Source organism: Oncorhynchus clarkii, unplaced genomic scaffold, assembly GCF_045791955.1.
Source record: "Oncorhynchus clarkii lewisi isolate Uvic-CL-2024 unplaced genomic scaffold, UVic_Ocla_1.0 unplaced_contig_13258_pilon_pilon, whole genome shotgun sequence".
In the NCBI taxonomy this organism is placed as follows: domain Eukaryota; kingdom Metazoa; phylum Chordata; class Actinopteri; order Salmoniformes; family Salmonidae; genus Oncorhynchus; species Oncorhynchus clarkii.
In genome coordinates this window covers 42,501-64,107 of record NW_027258607.1, presented here as the reverse complement: position 1 = coordinate 64,107, position 21,607 = coordinate 42,501, and the positions used below count along the sequence as shown (strand labels likewise).

Genomic DNA, 21,607 nt, shown 5'->3' with positions numbered 1-21,607 from the left:
GTGGGGAAGAGGGAGCCTGGTGGGATTACACATAATAGACTTCCATCAAGCTCACAAAGAAACACGCAACGTTTCTACCTTGGGCATGTGAACCGATCTAGAGAAAGCAGGAATCGCGCTCGGCCCCTTTAAGGGCAGACTGCGAGGACTGTTAAATAGATCAGAGAGAGAGATCAACACACGCACACACAGCCATCCCTGGGCTGAGAGACGGTGGATCCTAAAGTGTAGTGTGCGTCGAGCGGATATGGAGAAAATGTAACGTTGCCGCGGTAGCCTCCTAATCTCCGATATGAAGAGAAGTAATGCATAGTATTGGCTTTGATTGGACAACAAAATAACAACAACCAACAGTGCAAGGATTGGCTCCCCGACATCAGCGGGGATCGTAGCGCCGTGCAGTGAGTCGGACATCGAGGTGAGCGCTGCTGCGTTCATGTTATCCATTTTGTGGCTTCCGACCTGCTTGGATGTTGCCGGGCGCTATAGCGCGCATTCTAGCTTACTATTTGCCTTTATGGTCGCCAACCTGTAGCTTAGGCTACGTTCCACATATCATTTTATTTATAGGCTATGAAAATGTTTGCGTCGTGCTTTAGTGAGGAGGGTAGCAATTCTCGGCTCGGCAGTTTGTCTCAGCCCTCACTGTGTTCGCTCCAGGTGCTGAAGGATAGCCGTCTGTCTATTCGCCCCGACAACGCGCCGGGTGCTGAAACGCATCCATTTAAAAACATTGTAGCGACACACTGGTAGCCTAGGCTATAACAGACTCGATTGATGCCGTTCTTATTACACCTCAATGATTGATGGGCTTCCTCCGAGAGGCCTCAAGACAAAGCTACTCGGGATTGGGACTATGCGGTAAGGGACTTTTCCCCTAATCCATTTAGCGGATCTAGGGGTAGGTCTCTCGAGGGGACATTAACAAAGACCACAATAACATGTCTCCAGCAGTCATTGCCAATCTCAGAGTCTGTGTCCTGGCTTTGCCTATAAAGTCTACTCTGTTAACAGTCCTTCATTGACGCGGATTTCGGGACCCGTCTTTTCAGTCGCAGACTCGGTGCTCAGCCGTTCAATAGCCGGTTATTTCTCATTCATGAGCACCGCGTCCGCGCGCACATGGTACCACAGCATGCATATTGATTTTTCCCATTGATTATTAAAAGGCATAGGCTAGTGATATATATTTTACAGTTCTATCTAATTGGTAATGGCTCTTATAGGCATAATGTTGTTATTGCGGACTGTTTCATTCGATAGACTATGATCAAACAGAGGCTACAGTGAAGATCAGACAACAATCATGCCACTTAATAAATGATCATTGCAGTGCAACATGTAGGCTAATCTAGGCAATGTTTACTACTGATTGGTTTTGTTACCAGTCTACTAAAAAACATGATCCAGTAACCTATTTGTTCACAGAATGAATTCTCTGATTACAGCATATGTATGCACCGGTCATATTTTATAGTTTCAAGATGAAAAGAAAACTCCCACATCTTGAATTTCAGGGTGTTTTGATCATCTGTGAAATTAATTTAGTGAGTGAGAGAAACCGGAAGAAGCAACGAGTCGCGGAATGAGCGTCTCACGCGCTCTATCCTTTATCACCTTTGGTCATAATGGAGGAACGCTGCTCACTCAATATTTACATTCGCTCTGTTTGTCTCCGGTCTGCTCTCACGCTAATTAGTGTGTTTAACATGCACAGTGGCGTGTGGGTTGTTTATAAGTACCTCCTTGTTTCTTTTACAGCACTGGAGGCGCCTGTAGACCAACAGTAGGCACATCCAGAATCAGAACACAGCGATAGATTCCTGTCGGTAGTATTTCTGTGATACAGCACACCTCAGGCATTGTTTTCATGCTTGTGTGTACTCTGAGTACATTATGCTTGTAAATAGTATGGCCATAGGGCAGTAAGTTATGCCTGCCCTGACTGCTGTCATCATGTCAGCCCAGTCTGGCGCTATCAGTCTGTATAGGAGAGGCTGTATCTGTGAAGGCACCCGTCTGTATAGGAGAGGCTGTATCTGTGAAGGCACCCGTCTGTATAGGAGAGGCTGTATCTGTGAAGGCACCCATCTGTATAGGAGAGGCTGTATCTGTGAAGGCACCCGTCTGTATAGGAGAGGCTGTATCTGTGAAGGCACCCGTCTGTATAGGAGAGGCTGTATCTGTGAAGGCACCCGTCTGTATAGGAGAGGCTGTATCTGTGAAGGCACCCGTCTGTATAGGAGAGGTTGTATCTGTGAAGGCACCTGTCTGTATAGGAGAGGCTGTATCTGTGAAGGAACCCGTCTGTATAGGAGAGGCTGTATCTGTGAAAGCACCAGTCTGTATAGGAGAGGCTGTATCTGTGAAAGCACCAGTCTGTATAGGAGAGGCTGTATCTGTGAAGGGGGGAGCAAAACTGATTCTAGATCTGTTGCTAGGCTACGTCCCACTTCTACCTGGAGAAGAGAACATTCCTCTCTGTGATAGTTGGTTGAGAGTCAGGAAGCAGCCAGCAGGGCTGATATGACCTCATGAGGGAAGAAAGAGGTCAGGTCAAAGTTCATAGTGTGTGGTATGGGAGGGTTCTATAACGTTGACCTCTGACCCCTTACCTCATGAGGTCTAATCTATGGGCTGTCATCCTTTCTTCTGAATGTCTGCTGCTCCCTCTCTCTGGCATCCTTTATTCTGAATGTCTGCTGCTCCCTCTCTCTGGCATCCTTTATTCTGAATGTCTGCTGCTCCGTCTCTCTGGCATCATTTCTTCTGAATGTCTGGCATCCTTTATTCTGAATGTCTGCTGCTCCGTCTCTCTGGCATCCTTTATTCTGAATGTCTGCTGCTCCCCCTCTCTGGCATCCTTTATTCTGCTATGCATTTAGGCTGCCATTGGTTTCTCTGGCCTCTGATGCCAGGCTTCCTTTGGTGAGTAAGTCAGTCCCAGTATTGTCACACTAGACTACCCTCCACTGTCTGATCTGCTCTTATGGATCCCAAAGGAACAAATCTTGTTAATTTGAGATATAATTCCCAGAGGAAACAGATTACTTCTGGATAGACTTCTGTGTGGCTGTGGCCCTGTGTTTACACTACATTCTACCCTTGTAGGCCTGTGTGTGTTCTGTGTCTGCCTATCATTTTATCTTATGTGTCTGGTTGTGAATTTGGCCTGTGCAATTTCCTGCTCTTCCCAGCAGTGACTTCCTGTGTATGTGTTTACTGTAGTAAAGAGAACACATGACTTGTCCTGGCCAGGATAATCTTAGAAAGCATGACAGGGCCCAGAGTCCCTCGGGTGGGAGAACGCCATCACCAGCAGTCCCTTTCAACCAATTGGAGGGAGAGAGTCCCCAACCCACAGCCCTGCTGAGCTGGCAGGGAAGTCCTCAGAGCACTGTGTGACTGTGTGTGAGTGCAGCTGTAATAGTGTTGTTGTATTAATCAACGTGATGTACTGAACAGAACATCTCCTTGGAGGACTGGATCCGATCGCCCTGCTCATGTCTCCTGGTCAATGTGTTTTAGCAGGCGGGAGTTGCCTCTGTGCCTCTGCTCCAAGTAATGTCCCTTTCCTGTCCATATCCCCTGGGACAGTTACTGTTAACGGTACTGAAACCATCTGATACACACACACACACACACACACACACACACACACACACACACACACACACACACACACACAGTTACTGCTAGGGTACTAAAACCATCTGATTCACACACACACACACACACACAGTTACTGCTATGGTACTAAAACCATCTGATACACACACACACACACACACACAGTTACTGCTAGGGTACTAAAACCATCTGATACACACACACACACACAGTTACTGCTAGGGTACTAAAACCATCTGATGAACATATATATACTACCGTTCAAAAGTTTGGGGTCACTTAGAAATGTCCTTGTTTTTGAAAGAAAAGCTTATTTTTTTGTGGATTTAAAATAACATCAAATTGATCAGAAATACAGTGTAGACATTGTTCATGTTTTAAATGACTATTGTAGCTGGAAATGGCTTCTTTTTTTACATGGAATATCTACATAGGCGTAGAGAGGCCCGTTATCAGCAACCATCACTCCTGTGTTCCAATGGCACGTTGTGTTAGCTAATCCAAGTTTACCATTTTAAAAGGCTAATTGATCATTAGAAAACCCCTATTACAATTATGTTAGCACACTTTTGTATATTATGCCAGCTAGCTACCTAGAGCTACCTGGAACCCTACTAATTCCACGGCTGGTCTATCGACGTCACCGCACGAAGAGGCAAAAACAGACTTACCCTCATCGCGATGTCCCCCAAAGGCTAACTTGCTAGCCCCAGTCTGCTAACTGCTTGCTTGCCTGCCCCGGTCTGCTAACTGCTAGCTTGTTTAGCCCCAGCCTACTAACTGTTAGCTTGTAGCATCGGCCTGCTAACTGTCTGAATCGCCGTGTCCCCCAGTCAGCCCAACCACTCACTGGACCCATATGTTCACTTGGCTACGCATGCCTCTCTCTAATATCAATATGCCTTGTCCATTACTGTCCTGGTTAGTGATTACTGTCTTATTTCACTGTAGCCCTGCACAATATGCCTTGGGGCGGCAGGGTAGCCTAGTGGTTAGAGCGTTGGACTAGTAACCGGAAGGTAGTTCAAACCCCCGAGCTGTCGTTCTGCCCACAAACAGGCAGCACTGTTCCCAGGCCGCCATTCAAAATAAGAATTTGTTCTTAACTGACTTGAATAAAGGTAAATAAAGGTAAAATAAAAAAACAACCATGTTGTTCCACCTTCTACATATGCGATGACATCACCTGGTTTAAACGTCTCTAGAGACTATATCTCTCTCATCATTACTCAATGCCTAGGTACTCACATCCTACAGTGAGTCCTTTGTCTGTATACTATGTATCTATGCTATCGTGCCCAGAAACCTGCTCCTTTTCCTCTGTTCCGAACGTGCCAGACGGCCAGTTCGTATAGCATTTAGCCGTACCCTTATCCTACTTCTCCTCTGTTCCTCTGGTGATGTAGAGGTTAATCCAGGTCCTGGAGTGCCTAGCTCCACTCCCCAGGTGCTCTCATTTGTTGACTTCTGTAACCGTAAAAGCCTTGAATTCATGAATGTTAACATTAGAAGCCTATTCCCTAAGTTTGTTGTACTCCCTGCTTTAGCACACTCTGCCAACCCATTTGTCTTAGCCGTGTCTGAATCCTGGCTTAGGAAAACCACCAAAACCCCTGAAATCTCCATGGCTAACTATAAAATTTTCCGCCAAGATAGAACTGCCAAGGGGGGCGGTGTTGCAATCTACTGCAGAGAGAGCCTGCAGAGTTCTGTATTACTATCCAAGACAAGACTGTACCCAAACAATTCGAGCTTCTACTTCTAAAAATGCACCTTTCCAGAAACAAGTCTCTCACTGTTGCCGCTTGCTATAGACCTCCCTCTGCTCCCAGCTGTGCCCTCGATACCATATGTGAATTGATTGCCCCCCATCTATCTTTTGAGATCGTGCTACTAGGTGACCTAAACTGGGACATGCTTAACACCCCGGCTATTCTACAATCTAAGCTTGATGCCCTCAATCTCACACAAATTATCAATGAACCTACCAGGTACAACCCCAAATCTGTAAACACGTGCACCCTCATAGATGTCATCCTAACTAACTCGCCCTCCAAATACACCTCTGCTGTTTTCAATCAAGATCTCAGCGATCATTGCCTGCATCCGTAATGGATCTGCGACCAAACGACCACCCCTCATCACTGTCAAACGCTCCCTAAAACACTTCTGCGAGCAGGCCTTTCTAATCGACCTGGCCGGGGTATCCTGGAATGACATTGACCTCATCCTGTCAGTAGAGGATGCCTGGCTATTCTTTAAAAGTGCCTTCCTCACCGTCTTAATGCCCCATTCAAAAAATGTAGAACTAGGAATAGATATAGCCCTTGGTTCACTCCAGACCTGTCTGCCCTTGAGCAGCACAAAAACATCCTGTGGTGTTCTGCATTCGCATCGAATAGCCCCCGTGATATGCAACTTTTCAGGGAAGTTAGGAACAAATATACACAGGCAGGTAGGAAAGCTAAGGCTAGCCTTTTCAAACAGAAATTTGCATCCTGTAGTACTAACTCAAATCAAATCACAATTTATCTGTCACATACACATGGTTAGCAGATGTTAATGTGAGTGTAGCGAAATGCTTGTGCTTCTAGTTCCGACAATGCAGTAATAACCAACGAGTAATCTAACCTAACAATTCCACAACTACTACCTTATACACACAAGTGTAAAGGGATAAAGAATATGTACATGAAGATATATGAATGAGTGATGGTAACTCAATGTTAGTGGTGGCTGTTTAACAGTCTGATGGCCTTGAGATAGAAGCTGTTTTTCAGTCTCTCGGTCCCTGCTTTGATGCACCTGTATTGACCTTGCCTTCTGGATGATAGCGGGGTGAACAGGCAGTGGCTCGGGTGGTTGTTGTCCTTGATGATCTTTATGGCCTTCCTGTGACATCTGGTGGTGTAGGTGCCCTGGAGGGCAGGTAGTTTGCCCCCGGTGATGCGTTGTGCAGACCTCACTACCCTCTGGAGAGCCTTACGGTTGTGGGCGGAGCAGTTGCCGTACCAGGCGGTGATACAGCCCAACAGGATGCTTTCAATTGTGCATCTGTAAAAGTTTGTGAGGGTTTTGGGTGACAAGACAAATTTCTTCAGCCTCCTGAAGTTGAAGAGGTGCTGTTGCGCCTTCTTCACGATGCTGTCTGTGTGAGTGGACCAATTCAGTTTGTCTGTGATGTGTATGCCGAGGAACTTAACTTGCTACCCTCTCCACTACTGTTCCATCGATGTGGATAGGGGGGTGTTCCCTCTGCTGTTTCCTGAAGTCCACAATCATCTCCTTTGTTTTGTTGACATTGAGTGTGAGGTTGTTTTCCTGACACCACACTCCGAGGGCCCTCACCTCCTCCCTGTAGGCCGTCTCGTTGTTGTTGGTAATCAAGCCTACCACTGTAGTGTCTTCCGCAAACTTGATGATTGAGTTGGAGGCGTGCATGGCCACTCAGTTGTGGGTGAACAGGGAGTACAGGAGAGGGCTCAGAACGCACCCTTGTGGGGCCCCAGTGTTGAGGATCAGCGGGGTGGAGATGTTGTTACCTACCCTCACCACCTGGGGGCGGCCCGTCAGGAAGTCCAGTAACCAGTTGCACAGGGCGGGGTCGAGACCCAGGGTCTCAGCATTCTCACATAGGTATTCCTCTTGTCCAGATGGGTTAGGGCCGTGTGCAGTATGGTTGCGATTGCGTCATGTGAACCTATTGGGGCGGTAAGCAAATTGGAGTGGGTCTAGGGTGTCAGGTAGGATGGAGGTGATATGGTCCTTGACTCGTCTCTCAAAGCACTTCATGATGACAGAAGTGAGTGCTACGGGGCGGTAGTCGTTTCGCTCAGTTACCTTAGCTTTCTTGGGAACAGGAACAATGGTGGCCCTCTTGAAGCATGTGGGAACAGAAGACTAGCTACTGGTCGCTGAGCCTAGCATACTATCCCCTGGTCGCTGAGCCTAGCCAACTATCTCCTGGTCGCTGAGCCTAGCATACTATCTCCTGGTTGCTGAGCCTAGCATACTATCTCCTGGTCGCTGAGCCTAGCATACTATAATGTCGTATGTTTTTCCCCCAACACCACTTTCCATCAATTTGCATAGCAGACCCTTTAAAAATTCTGTCGTACGGTAATTTGGTAAAAAGCCAATTTGACATTTCCTCAGTACATTATTTTCATTGAGGAAATGTACAAGTCTGCTGTTAATGAAAATGCAGAGGATTTTCCCAAGGTTACTGTTGACGCATATTCCACGGTAGTTATTGGGGTCAAATTTGTCTCCACTTTTGTGGATTGGGGTGATCAGTCCTTGGTTCCAAATATTGGGGAAGATGCCAGAGCTAAGGATGATGTTAAAGAGTTTTAGTATAGCCAATTGGAATTTGTGGTCTGTATATTTTATCATTTCATTGAGGATACCATCAACACCACAGGCCTTTTTGGGTTGGAGGGTTTGTATTTTGTTCAGTCAATGTAATTGGAGAATCCAGTGGGTTCTGGTAGTCTTTTAATAAAAACTAAGATTTGTATTTGATCATGTATATGTTTTTGCTGTTTGTTCTTTGTTATAGGGCCAAAAAGATTGAAGAAGTGGTTTACCCGTACAACTCCATTTTGGATAAATAACTCTGTTTGTTTAGTGTTGTCCAATTTTCCCAGAAGTGGTTCGAGACTGTGGATTCTTCAATTACATTGTGCCGATTTCTGGCTGGGATTCATCTGAGGGAAGACTGGAGACATTGATGCCGATCATTCCTGCTGTATTTCCTCTGGGACAGGATCCAGAGTTGAGAGAGGCGAGGGATTTCACTTAACATGAGGATTTTGAACACTTCTGATTTTCTCCTCCTTCCTCTCCTTCCTCTCCTTCCTCTCCTTCCTCCCCCCCTATCCTTTGTTCCCTCCTTCCTCCCTCCTATCCTCTCCTCCTTCCTCCCCCTATCCTTTGTTCCCTCCTTCCTCCCTCCTATCCTCTCCTCCTTCCTCCCCCTATCCTCTGTTCCCTCCTTTCTCCCTCCTATCCTCTCCTCCTTCCTCCCCCTATCCTTTGTTCCCTCCTTCCTCCCTCCTATCCTCTCCTCCTTCCTCCCCCTATCTTACCCTTCCCTCCACAAACTCTAGATGTACTTTTATCTCGGTGCATCACAAACAAGTATTTACATGTTGAAAGAAGGTGGTAGATGGAAGCTCCCTCCCTCAGCTGTATGTACTGGGGGTTTCTCCCTCAGCTGTATGTATTGGGGGGGTTTCTCTCTCAGCTCTATGTACTGGGGGGTTTCTCCCTCAGCTGTATGTACTTAGGGGTTTCTCCCTCAGCTGTATGTACCGGGGGGTTTCTCTCTCAGCTGTATGTACTGGGGGGTTTCTCCCTCAGCTGTATGTACTGGGGGGTTTCTCTCTCAGCTGTATGTACTGGGGGGTTTCTCTCTCAGCTGTATGTACTGGGGGGTTTCTCTCTCAGCTGTATGTACTGGGGGATTTCTCCCTCAGCTGTATGTACTGGGGGGTTTCTCTCTCAGCTGTATGTACTGGGGGTTTTCTCCCTCAGCTGTATGTACTGGGGAGTTTCTCTCTCAGCTGTATGTACTGGGGAGTTTCTCTCTCAGCTGTATGTACTGGGGAGTTTCTCTCTCAGCTGTATGTACTGGGGGGTTTCTCCCTCAGCTGTATGTACTGGGGGGTTTCTCCCTCAGCTGTATGTACTGGGGGGTTTCTCCCTCAGCTGTATGTACTGGGGGGTTTCTCTCTCAGCTGTATGTACTGGGGGGTTTCTCCCTCAGCTGTATGTACTGGGGGGTTTCTCTCTCAGCTCTATGTACTGGGGGGTTTCTCTCTCAGCTGTATGTACTGGGGGGTTTCTCTTTTAGCTCTATGTACTGTGGGGTTTCTCTCTCAGCTCTATGTACTGTGGGGTTTCTCCTTATCTTTCCCTGGGCTCAGTCAGGGTCCTTCATGTGACCTGATTTTAATCCAGCTCAGTTGGTTCTTTACTGCAGGGCTTCAGAGTGGAGAGGGGGGGGGGGGGAGCGAGAGTGTTTGTGTGTGATCTGATGTGGTTTGGCACAGCCTGGGCCTGGCGATGCAGGGAGTGAAGGGATATGGTTGAGTCATACATCCAGAGAGGCAGAGAGAGATGGGGGAGGGGGGGGGTGAGAGATGGGGGTGGGAGAGATGGGGGGGTGAGGGATGAGAGGCAGAGAGAGATGGGGGAGGGGGGGGGTGAGAGATGGGGGTGGGAGAGATGGGGGAGGGGGGGGTGAGGGATGGGGGTGGGAGAGATGGGGGAGGGGGGGGTGAGGGATGGGGGTGGGAGAGATGGGGGAGGAGGGGTGAGGGATGGGGGTGGGAGAGATGGGGGAGGGGGGGGTGAGGGATGGGGATGGGGGAGGGGGGGTGAGGGATGGGGGTGGGAGAGATGGGGGGGGGGGTGAGGGATGAGAGAGAGAGATGGGGCGGGGGGGTGAGAGAGATGGGGGAGGGGGGGTGAGAGATGGGGGTGGGTGAGAGATGGGGGGGTGGGTGAGAGATGGGGGGGTGGGTGAGAGATGGGGGGGTGGGTGAGAGATGGGGGGGGGGGGTGAGGGATGAGAGTGAGAGAGATGGGGGGTGAGAGGGAGAGAGATGGGGGGGTGAGAGATGGGGGTGGGAGAGATGGGGGGTGAGGGATGAGAGTGAGAGAGATGGGGGGGTGAGAGGGATGAGAGTGAGAGATGGGGGGGGGGGGGGGGGGGTGAGATATGAGAGGGATGAGTATCTCCAGTAGGAGAGGAGGAACCAGGCGGTCTCTGTCACATTAATTTACAGGGATAACAACTAATGCAGGCTGCCTATAGACAAAGGGAAGAGAGGGAGGGAGAACTCATCAGTTTGCGTTTAGACATTTAGATTTCTAGCTGACAAACAGTTCATATATTAAGTTTCTCTTGTATTTAGATTGTATTTAATTATATTGTATCTGCGCTTTAGTCATGCTATCTGTAGAATTCCAAATCAAACACTGGTACAAAACAAGGATACAGATTTTTTATTTTTATTAGATGAACACAGCCGGATAAAAACTATTAAAAGGAAATGATTTCCTGCAGATTCCATCTGGCTCTAGTCACGTCCATGTCAATAACCTCTTAACAACATATGATGTCAGCTGGTATATGAGCCTTGTGATTGATGTGTGTCGGTGTAGCAGGGCTGTGTGGGGAAATCGTTCTTCCACAGAGAGAGAAGGGCTGTGGCCTGTCGCCTCTATTTAGGGAAATGACACGCTCACGATCTCCCAGCCTCAGCAGTCTGTTTCATTCCCACATTCATTTTCACATGGCAGGGACTGTTGGCGCTGTCATTTGTATATGCTAGGCTGCACACATTCTCACTGTAATGTGTCTTTCCCTGCTATTGGTGACAGACACACGGTATGTTGGAACGCGCTCTCTCACCTCGCTCTCTCTCACACCTCACACCTCTCTCTCTCTCACCTCACACCTCTCTCTCTCTCCCTCTTCCTTTCCTTCTGTCATCTCTCTCAGCCTCTCCCAGGTGGGTTGGCATGGCCCAGTGATGAACAGTGCGGCAGTGCCCGGCAGCCCGGAGTTCTCCTCATGCCCGCTGCCCGACTGGCGAGAGTTCTGCGAGCTCCATGCCCGTGCCTCCGCCTCCGACTTTGCCCACAAGTTCCGCCGCTTCTTGACGGAGAACCCGTGCTACGACGCCCCGGGCGCCGACGGCAGCTTCTCGCAGCACTTCGCCAGACACTTCCTGGAGTGTTTTTCTGCTGCTGTCACCCAGGCCAGGGACCACCAGGCCTCGCTCTTGCCAGGGGACGACGGCTCCAACGCTCCCCCCAAATACAGCATCGTTCCCTTCCTGGGGATCCAGGGCTGCCCTTTGCCCTACGGACACAACGACCTCTATCAGCGGCGCAAGGACGCCGGTGCCTCCAGCGAGTCCCTGGACAGTATGGACAGTGGAGGTTTAGGACTAGAAGGGATAGGCAGTTCCTCCTCTATGGCCACCTCCCGCACCCCTCAGCCTGCCCACAAGCCCTCTGCTCTGGGCCAGTCACGCAGCTCAGAGGACGTGTCAGTGGGACACCCCAAGGCCCGCTTCAAGAAGGGATTCTCTCTGAGGAACATGAGTCTGTGTGTGGTGGACGGGGTGAAGGAGATCTGGCACCGCCACGCCTCCCCTGAACCAGACCCTGTAGTGGGGTCCGGAGGGGTCAGACGGGTCAACGGAGGAGGGGAGCCAGGTGGGGACAGATGGTCCCAGAGACTGCGTCTTCCCAGGGGGTCTCAGGGGCACAAGGCTGAGCTGCTGGAGATCCAGAGAGAGGGTGCTCTGCGTTACATGGTAGCTGATGATACTAACTGTATAGGGGTGCCTCAGTGGCAGAAGTGTAGGTTGCTGCTGAGGAAGACCAGGAGGGACGAAGGGGGTGACAAGTTCCTGTTGGAGTTCTATGTGCCACCCAAGGTAGAGTTACAGTATATGGACGTGGACAAAAAAACACACACAAAAACACACACACACACACACACACTGTCATATTTGTCATATTTGTATGTGGGCTTCACAGATCACTGGTTCTGACCTTAAAGTGAGAAAATAAGACTGAAGCTGTTTAAATCTCTCTGCTCTCCCTTCATACCAGGGGGCCCAAGGATACGAGGGAGGGAAGGAGGGGATGAGCTGTAGTGAGAGGGATGGCGGGAGAGCTGGAGGGGGAGGGAGTGAGATGGATGGGGAGGGAGAAGGGGGTAGAGCTGGGGGGAGGGAGGGAGGGGGATAGAGGGATCTCAAATCAGGCAGCTTGTTAAGCAGCAGACTCAGGGGAAACACACTCAGGAACACATGGCTTTACGGGGAGAGACACAGTATGAGGATTTTATTTATTGAACCTTTATTTAAACAGGGAGTCACATTGAGATTCTAATCTGTTTTATAAGAGAGCCCTGTACACATGACAATAAAAACAGAATATTAAAACATACTACAAGTAATTTTTTTAAACAATCACATTCAGCACAGTAAAAACAATAGAAAATACATTTTTAAAACAATCACATTCAGCACAGTAAAAACAATAGAAAATACATGTTTTAAAACAATCACATTCAGCACAGTAAAAACAATAGAAAATACACATTTTAAAACAATCACATTCAACTACATAGAGGTCCTCGATCAATAATTTAAACTTCCTGAGTGGCACCGGCACATCTAACTGCAGTGAACTCTCCAGAATGTTCCACAAAGTTGGGGTATAAAAACAAAATGTGGATTTTCCCAAATCTGTGGAGACTGGAGGAAACTCTACTGTTATCCATTCCTGTGAACGGGTTTGGTCATTTTATGATTTTTACATGAATTAATAATGTTATTACATAGAGAGAGTTTCTGTAAACTGATTCAGTCACTGAGGTGGGAAAAGAGACCACTTGATGTTGTGATCCAGGTGCCCAATGGCCACAAAGACACTGTTCCCTGAAGAGACGTACAAGTCCACGGCTCAACAGTGACTGCTTCACTACAGCTGTCTAATCAGGGCCCGTATCCACAATGCCTCTTAGAGTAGGATCAGGACGGAGAACTGTGATCAGGATGGAGAACAGTAGTCAGGATGGAGAATAGTGGTCAGGGCGGAGAACAGTGATCAGGACGGAGAACAGTGATCAGGAAGGAGAACAGTGATCAGGAAGGAGAACAGTGATCAGGAAGGAGAACAGTGATCAGGAAGAAGAACTGTAGTCAGGAAGGAGAACAGTGATCAGGAAGGAGAACAGTGATCAGGAAGGAGAACTGTAGTCAGGAAGGAGAACTGTAGTCAGGAAGGAGAACAGTGATCAGGAAGGAGAACAGTGATCAGGAAGGAGAACAGTGATCAGGAAGGAGAACAGTGATCAGGATGGAGAACAGGACAGAGAACATTGGCCTGATAGAGATCATACTAATAATATTGTATGGACAGATCCTAGATCAGCACTCGTACTCTGAGACACTTCAAAATAATTTATTTAACCTTTTAATTTAACTAGGCAAGTCCGTTAAGAACAAATTCTTATTTACAATGACGGCCTAACCCGGACGACGCTGGGCCAATTGTGCGCCATCCTATGGGACTCCCAATCACGGCCGGATGTGATACTAAGTGGCTATGGGTCCAGGTTCTCACAAGCCAAAGCTCTGTGGAGTCGACGGTGTCTGTGAGACTTAGTATCTGAGGCATGAAGTCTCACTTGCCTGGCCCCGGTCTGGTCCGGATGCTCTGCCTTTGCTTCAGGCCTCACCAGCACACCATCAATCTCCCAGCAGACAGACAGACAGACAGACAGACAGACAGACAGACAGACTACGGGAGGAGAGAACACACAATACTCTTGTCATACGGTACACTTCAGGCCCCACCAGCACACCATCAATCTCCAAGCAGACCGACAGACAGACAGGCCGACAGACAGACTACGGGAGGAGAGAATACACAATACTCTTGTCATACGGTACACTTCAGGCAGCACCCTGTCTTATAACAAGACGAGGGAGGCATAGGCAGAACAGACAGAGGGCCAGTAACAAAATGCTTCCTGTTCTCCTTAACCTTTCTGATCTCCCCATCCCGGATCCGGGATCGTGAATACAGACTCAAGCTCATTACCATAACGCAACGTTAACTATTCATGAAAATCGCAAATGAAATGAAATAAATATGCTAGCTCTCAAGCTTAGCCTTTTGTTAACAACACTGTCATCTCAGATTTTCAAAATATGCTTCTCAACCATTGCAAAACAAGCATTTGTGTAACAGTATTGATGGCTAACGTAGCATTTAGCATTAGCATTCAGCTGGCAACATTTACACAAAAAAACAGAAAAGCATTCAAATAAAATAATTTACCTTTGAAGAACTTCAGATGTTTTCAATGAGGAGACTCTCAGATAGCAAATGTTCAGTTTTTCCTGAAAGATTATTTGTTTAGGACAAATCGCTCCGTTTTCTGCGTCACGTTTAGCTATGAAAAAACCCATGTATCCAGGATTGTGTAAATCTATCAGCAAGCTCATTAGCATAACACAACGTTAACTATTTATGAAAATCGCAAATGAAATGAAATAAATATGCCATCTCTCAAGCTTAGCCTTTTGTAAACAACACTGTCATCTCAGATTTTCAAAATATGCTTCTCAACCATAGGAAAACAATCATTTGTGTAAAAGTAGCTAGCTAGCGTTAGCATTTCGCGTTAGCATTTAGCGTTAGCATTAGCGTTAGCATCCAGCACGCAACATTAACAAAAACATAAAAGCCTTCAAATAAAATCATTTACCTTTGAAGAACTTCTGATGTTTTCAATGAGGATACTCTCAGTTAGATAGCAGATGCTCAGTTTTTCCAAAAAGATTCCTTGTGTATTAGAAATAGCTCCGTTTTATACATCACATTTGGCTACCAAAAAAAATCCGAAAATTCAGTCCTCAAAACGCGAACTTTTTTCCAAATTAACTCCATAATATCGACTGAAAACATGGCAAACGTTGTTTAGAATCAATCATCAAGGTGTTTTTCACATATCTCTTCATTGATACATCGTTCTTGGACACATGCTTTCTCCCCTGAATCAAATGGTAAAGTAGAAGCAGCTGGCAATTGCGCACCGAATTCGACGCAGGACACCAGGCGGACACTTGGAAAATGTAGTCTCTTATGGTCAATCTTCCAATGATATGCCTACAAATACGTCACAATGCTGCTAAGACCTTGGGCGAACGACAGAAAGTGTAGGCTCATTCGTTGCGCAATCACAGCCATATAAGGAGAGAATGGAAAACAGAGCTTCAGAAATTCTGCTAATTCCTGGGTGATGCATCATCTTGGTTTCGCCTGTAGAATGAGTTCTGGGGCACTTACAGACAAAATCTTTGCAGATTCTGAAACTTCAGAGTGTTTTCTTTCCAAAACTGTCAAGAATATGCATAGTCGAGCATCTTTTCGTGACAAAATATCGCGCTTAAAACGGGAACGTTTTTTATCCAAAAATGAAATAGCGCCCCTAGAGCTCTAACAGGTTAACTCCACGAAGATTTGACTTCCTATAGAAGTAGGTACGTCTCCTCCATGGTGCTTTTAATCAATCTAGTCATGTCAGATGAGATTAGTTACAAACTGTTTTTCAGGTACAGTTTTTGAATGGAGTCACGGTATTGTTGACTATTGCCAAGGATGTGATGTGATCTCAGTGGGGCAAGAGGAACAGGAAGTATCCCTTTTAGATACAGGAAGTACCCTTTTTATATTCTTCCCCCGGAGATGAGCTGAGTGGAGGACTCAGGACAGCTAGTCAGTACAGGGAGATGAGCTGAGTGGAGGACTCAGGACAGCTAGTCAGTCCTACAGGGAGATGAGCTGAGTGGAGGACTCAGGACAGCTAGTCAGTCCTACAGGGAGATGAGCTGAGTGGAGGACTCAGGACAGCTAGTCAGTCCTACAGGGAGATGAGCTGAGTGGAGGACTCAGGACAGCTAGTCAGTCCTACAGGGAGATGAGCTGAGTGGAGGACTCAGGACAGCTAGTCAGTCCTACAGGGAGATGAGCTGAGTGGAGGACTCAGGACAGCTAGTCAGTCAGGGAGATGAGCTGAGTGGAGGACTCAGGACAGCTAGTCAGTACAGGGAGATGAGCTGAGTGGAGGACTCAGGACAGCTAGTCAGTACAGGGAGATGAGCTGAGTGGAGGACTCAGGACAGCTAGTCAGTCCTACAGGGAGATGAGCTGAGTGGAGGACTCAGGACAGCTAGTCAGTCCTACAGGGAGATGAGCTGAGTGGAGGACTCAGGACAGCTAGTCAGTCCTACAGGGAGATGAGCTGAGTGGAGGACTCAGGACAGCTAGTCAGTCCTACAGGGAGATGAGCTGAGTGGAGGACTCAGGACAGCTAGTCAGTCCTACAGGGAGATGAGCTGAGTGGAGGACTCAGGACAGCTAGTCAGTCCTACAGGGAGATGAGCTGAGTGGAGGACTCAGGACAGCTAGTCAGTCCTACAGGGAGATGAGCTGAGTGGAGGACTCAGGACAGCTAGTCAGTACAGGGAGATGAGCTGAGTGGAGGACTCAGGACAGCTAGTCAGTCCTACAGGGAGATGAGCTGAGTGGAGGACTCAGGACAGCTAGTCAGTCCTACAGGGAGATGAGCTGAGTGGAGGACTCAGGACAGCTAGTCAGTCCTACAGGGAGATGAGCTGAGTGGAGGACTCAGGACAGCTAGTCAGTCCTACAGGGAGATGAGCTGAGTGGAGGACTCAGGACAGCTAGTCAGTACAGGGAGATGAGCTGAGTGGAGGACTCAGGACAGCTAGTCAGTCCTACAGGGAGATGAGCTGAGTGGAGGACTCAGGACAGCTAGTCAGTCCTACAGGGAGATGAGCTGAGTGGAGGACTCAGGACAGCTAGTCAGTCCTACAGGGAGATGAGCTGAGTGGAGGACTCAGGACAGCTAGTCAGTCCTACAGGGAGATGAGCTGAGTGGAGGACTCAGGACAGCTAGTCAGTCCTACAGGGAGATGAGCTGAGTGGAGGACTCAGGACAGCTAGTCAGTCCTACAGGGAGATGAGCTGAGTGGAGGACTCAGGACAGCTAGTCAGTCCTACAGGGAGATGAGCTGAGTGGAGGACTCAGGACAGCTAGTCAGTCCTACAGGGAGATGAGCTGAGTGGAGGACTCAGGACAGCTAGTCAGTACAGGGAGATGAGCTGAGTGGAGGACTCAGGACAGCTAGTCAGTCCTACAGGGAGATGAGCTGAGTGGAGGACTCAGGACAGCTAGTCAGTCCTACAGGGAGATGAGCTGAGTGGAGGACTCAGGACAGCTAGTCAGTCCTACAGGGAGATGAGCTGAGTGGAGGACTCAGGACAGCTAGTCAGTCCTACAGGGAGATGAGCTGAGTGGAGGACTCAGGACAGCTAGTCAGTCCTACAGGGAGATGAGCTGAGTGGAGGACTCAGGACAGCTAGTCAGTCCTACAGGGAGATGAGCTGAGTGGAGGACTCAGGACAGCTAGTCAGTCCTACAGGGAGATGAGCTGAGTGGAGGACTCAGGACAGCTAGTCAGTCCTACAGGGAGATGAGCTGAGTGGAGGACTCAGGACAGCTAGTCAGTACAGGGAGATGAGCTGAGTGGAGGACTCAGGACAGCTAGTCAGTACAGGGAGATGAGCTGAGTGGAGGACTCAGGACAGCTAGTCAGTCCTACAGGGAGATGAGCTGAGTGGAGGACTCAGGACAGCTAGTCAGTCCTACAGGGAGATGAGCTGAGTGGAGGACTCAGGACAGCTAGTCAGTCCTACAGGGAGATGAGCTGAGTGGAGGACTCAGGACAGCTAGTCAGTCGTACAGGGAGATGAGCTGAGTGGAGGACTCAGGACAGCTAGTCAGTACAGGGAGATGAGCTGAGTGGAGGACTCAGGACAGCTAGTCAGTCCTACAGGGAGATGAGCTGAGTGGAGGACTCAGGACAGCTAGTCAGTACAGGGAGATGAGCTGAGTGGAGGACTCAGGACAGCTAGTCAGTACAGGGAGATGAGCTGAGTGGAGGACTCAGGACAGCTAGTCAGTCCTACAGGGAGATGAGCTGAGTGGAGGACTCAGGACAGCTAGTCAGTACAGGGAGATGAGCTGAGTGGAGGACTCAGGACAGCTAGTCAGTCCTACAGGGAGATGAGCTGAGTGGAGGACTCAGGACAGCTAGTCAGTCCTACAGGGAGATGAGCTGAGTGGAGGACTCAGGACAGCTAGTCAGTACAGGGAGATGAGCTGAGTGGAGGACTCAGGACAGCTAGTCAGTCCTACAGGGAGATGAGCTGAGTGGAGGACTCAGGACAGCTAGTCAGTCCTACAGGGAGATGAGCTGAGTGGAGGACTCAGGACAGCTAGTCAGTCCTACAGGGAGATGAGCTGAGTGGAGGACTCAGGACAGCTAGTCAGTCCTACAGGGAGATGAGCTGAGTGGAGGACTCAGGACAGCTAGTCAGTCCTACAGGGAGATGAGCTGAGTGGAGGACTCAGGACAGCTAGTCAGTACAGGGAGATGAGCTGAGTGGAGGACTCAGGACAGCTAGTCAGTACAGGGAGATGAGCTGAGTGGAGGACTCAGGACAGCTAGTCAGTACAGGGAGATGAGCTGAGTGGAGGACTCAGGACAGCTAGTCAGTCCTACAGGGAGATGAGCTGAGTGGAGGACTCAGGACAGCTAGTCAGTCCTACAGGGAGATGAGCTGAGTGGAGGACTCAGGACAGCTAGTCAGTCCTACAGGGAGATGAGCTGAGTGGAGGACTCAGGACAGCTAGTCAGTCCTACAGGGAGATGAGCTGAGTGGAGGACTCAGGACAGCTAGTCAGTCCTACAGGGAGATGAGCTGAGTGGAGGACTCAGGACAGCTAGTCAGTCCTACAGGGAGATGAGCTGAGTGGAGGACTCAGGACAGCTAGTCAGTCGTACAGGGAGATGAGCTGAGTGGAGGACTCAGGACAGCTAGTCAGTACAGGGAGATGAGCTGAGTGGAGGACTCAGGACAGCTAGTCAGTCCTACAGGGAGATGAGCTGAGTGGAGGACTCAGGACAGCTAGTCAGTACAGGGAGATGAGCTGAGTGGAGGACTCAGGACAGCTAGTCAGTACAGGGAGATGAGCTGAGTGGAGGACTCAGGACAGCTAGTCAGTCCTACAGGGAGATGAGCTGAGTGGAGGACTCAGGACAGCTAGTCAGTCCTACAGGGAGATGAGCTGAGTGGAGGACTCAGGACAGCTAGTCAGTACAGGGAGATGAGCTGAGTGGAGGACTCAGGACAGCTAGTCAGTCCTACAGGGAGATGAGCTGAGTGGAGGACTCAGGACAGCTAGTCAGTCCTACAGGGAGATGAGCTGAGTGGAGGACTCAGGACAGCTAGTCAGTCCTACAGGGAGATGAGCTGAGTGGAGGACTCAGGACAGCTAGTCAGTCCTACAGGGAGATGAGCTGAGTGGAGGACTCAGGACAGCTAGTCAGTCCTACAGGGAGATGAGCTGAGTGGAGGACTCAGGACAGCTAGTCAGTCCTACAGGGAGATGAGCTGAGTGGAGGACTCAGGACAGCTAGTCAGTCCTACAGGGAGATGAGCTGAGTGGAGGACTCAGGACAGCTAGTCAGTCCTACAGGGAGATGAGCTGAGTGGAGGACTCAGGACAGATAGTCAGTCGTACAGGGAGATGAGCTGAGTGGAGGACTCAGGACAGCTAGTCAGTACAGGGAGATGAGCTGAGTGGAGGACTCAGGACAGCTAGTCAGTCCTACAGGGAGATGAGCTGAGTGGAGGACTCAGGACAGCTAGTCAGTACAGGGAGATGAGCTGAGTGGAGGACTCAGGACAGATAGTCAGTACAGGGAGATGAGCTGAGTGGAGGACTCAGGACAGCTAGTCAGTCCTACAGGGAGATGAGCTGAGTGGAGGACTCAGGACAGCTAGTCAGTCCTACAGGGAGATGAGCTGAGTGGAGGACTCAGGACAGCTAGTCAGTACAGGGAGATGAGCTGAGTGGAGGACTCAGGACAGCTAGTCAGTCCTACAGGGAGATGAGCTGAGTGGAGGACTCAGGACAGCTAGTCAGTCCTACAGGGAGATGAGCTGAGTGGAGGACTCAGGACAGCTAGTCAGTCCTACAGGGAGATGAGCTGAGTGGAGGACTCAGGACAGCTAGTCAGTACAGGGAGATGAGCTGAGTAGAGGACTCAGGACAGCTAGTCAGTCCTACAGGGAGATGAGCTGAGTGGAGGACTCAGGACAGCTAGTCAGTACAGGGAGATGAGCTGAGTGGAGGACTCAGGACAGCTAGTCAGTCCTACAGGGAGATGAGCTGAGTGGAGGACTCAGGACAGATAGTCAGTCCTACAGGGAGATGAGCTGAGTGGAGGACTCAGGACAGCTAGTCAGTCGTACAGGGAGATGAGCTGAGTGGAGGACTCAGGACAGCTAGTCAGTCCTACAGGGAGATGAGCTGAGTGGAGGACTCAGGACAGCTAGTCAGTCCTACAGGGAGATGAGCTGAGTGGAGGACTCAGGACAGCTAGTCAGTACAGGGAGATGAGCTGAGTGGAGGACTCAGGACAGCTAGTCAGTCGTACAGGGAGATGAGCTGAGTGGAGGACTCAGGACAGCTAGTCAGTACAGGGAGATGAGCTGAGTGGAGGACTCAGGACAGCTAGTCAGTCGTACAGGGAGATGAGCTGAGTGGAGGACTCAGGACAGCTAGTCAGTCCTACAGGGAGATGAGCTGAGTGGAGGACTCAGGACAGCTAGTCAGTACAGGGAGATGAGCTGAGTGGAGGACTCAGGACAGCTAGTCAGTACAGGGAGATGAGCTGAGTGGAGGACTCAGGACAGCTAGTCAGTCCTACAGGGAGATGAGCTGAGTGGAGGACTCAGGACAGCTAGTCAGTCCTACAGGGAGATGAGCTGAGTGGAGGACTCAGGACAGCTAGTCAGTCCTACAGGGAGATGAGCTGAGTGGAGGACTCAGGACAGCTAGTCAGTCCTACAGGGAGATGAGCTGAGTGGAGGACTCAGGACATCTAGTCAGTACAGGGAGATGAGCTGAGTGGAGGACTCAGGACAGCTAGTCAGTACAGGGAGATGAGCTGAGTGGAGGACTCAGGACAGCTAGTCAGTCCTACAGGGAGATGAGCTGAGTGGAGGACTCAGGACAGCTAGTCAGTCCTACAGGGAGATGAGCTGAGTGGAGGACTCAGGACAGCTAGTCAGTCCTACAGGGAGATGAGCTGAGTGGAGGACTCAGGACAGCTAGTCAGTACAGGGAGATGAGCTGAGTGGAGGACTCAGGACAGCTAGTCAGTACAGGGAGATGAGCTGAGTGGAGGACTCAGGACAGCTAGTCAGTCCTACAGGGAGATGAGCTGAGTGGAGGACTCAGGACAGCTAGTCAGTCCTACAGGGAGATGAGCTGAGTGGA

The 21,607-nt window shown here is 49.4% G+C and overlaps 1 protein-coding gene across 4 annotated transcripts in view; it reads left to right on the top strand.

The window, feature by feature from the left end:
- Positions 1-191: 191 nt before the first annotated feature.
- The window catches only part of LOC139397476 (SH2B adapter protein 2-like), a 40,562-nt gene continuing 19,146 nt past the window's right edge, over positions 192-21,607 (top strand). For all 4 annotated transcript variants that reach the window (XM_071144179.1, XM_071144177.1, XM_071144178.1 and 1 more), the window contains exons 1-2: positions 192-418; positions 11,144-12,089. In XM_071144179.1, coding sequence (XP_071000280.1) covers positions 11,175-12,089 — 915 coding nt within the window. In that variant the 5' untranslated portion in view covers positions 192-418; positions 11,144-11,174. The remainder of the gene's footprint in view (positions 419-11,143; positions 12,090-21,607) is intronic.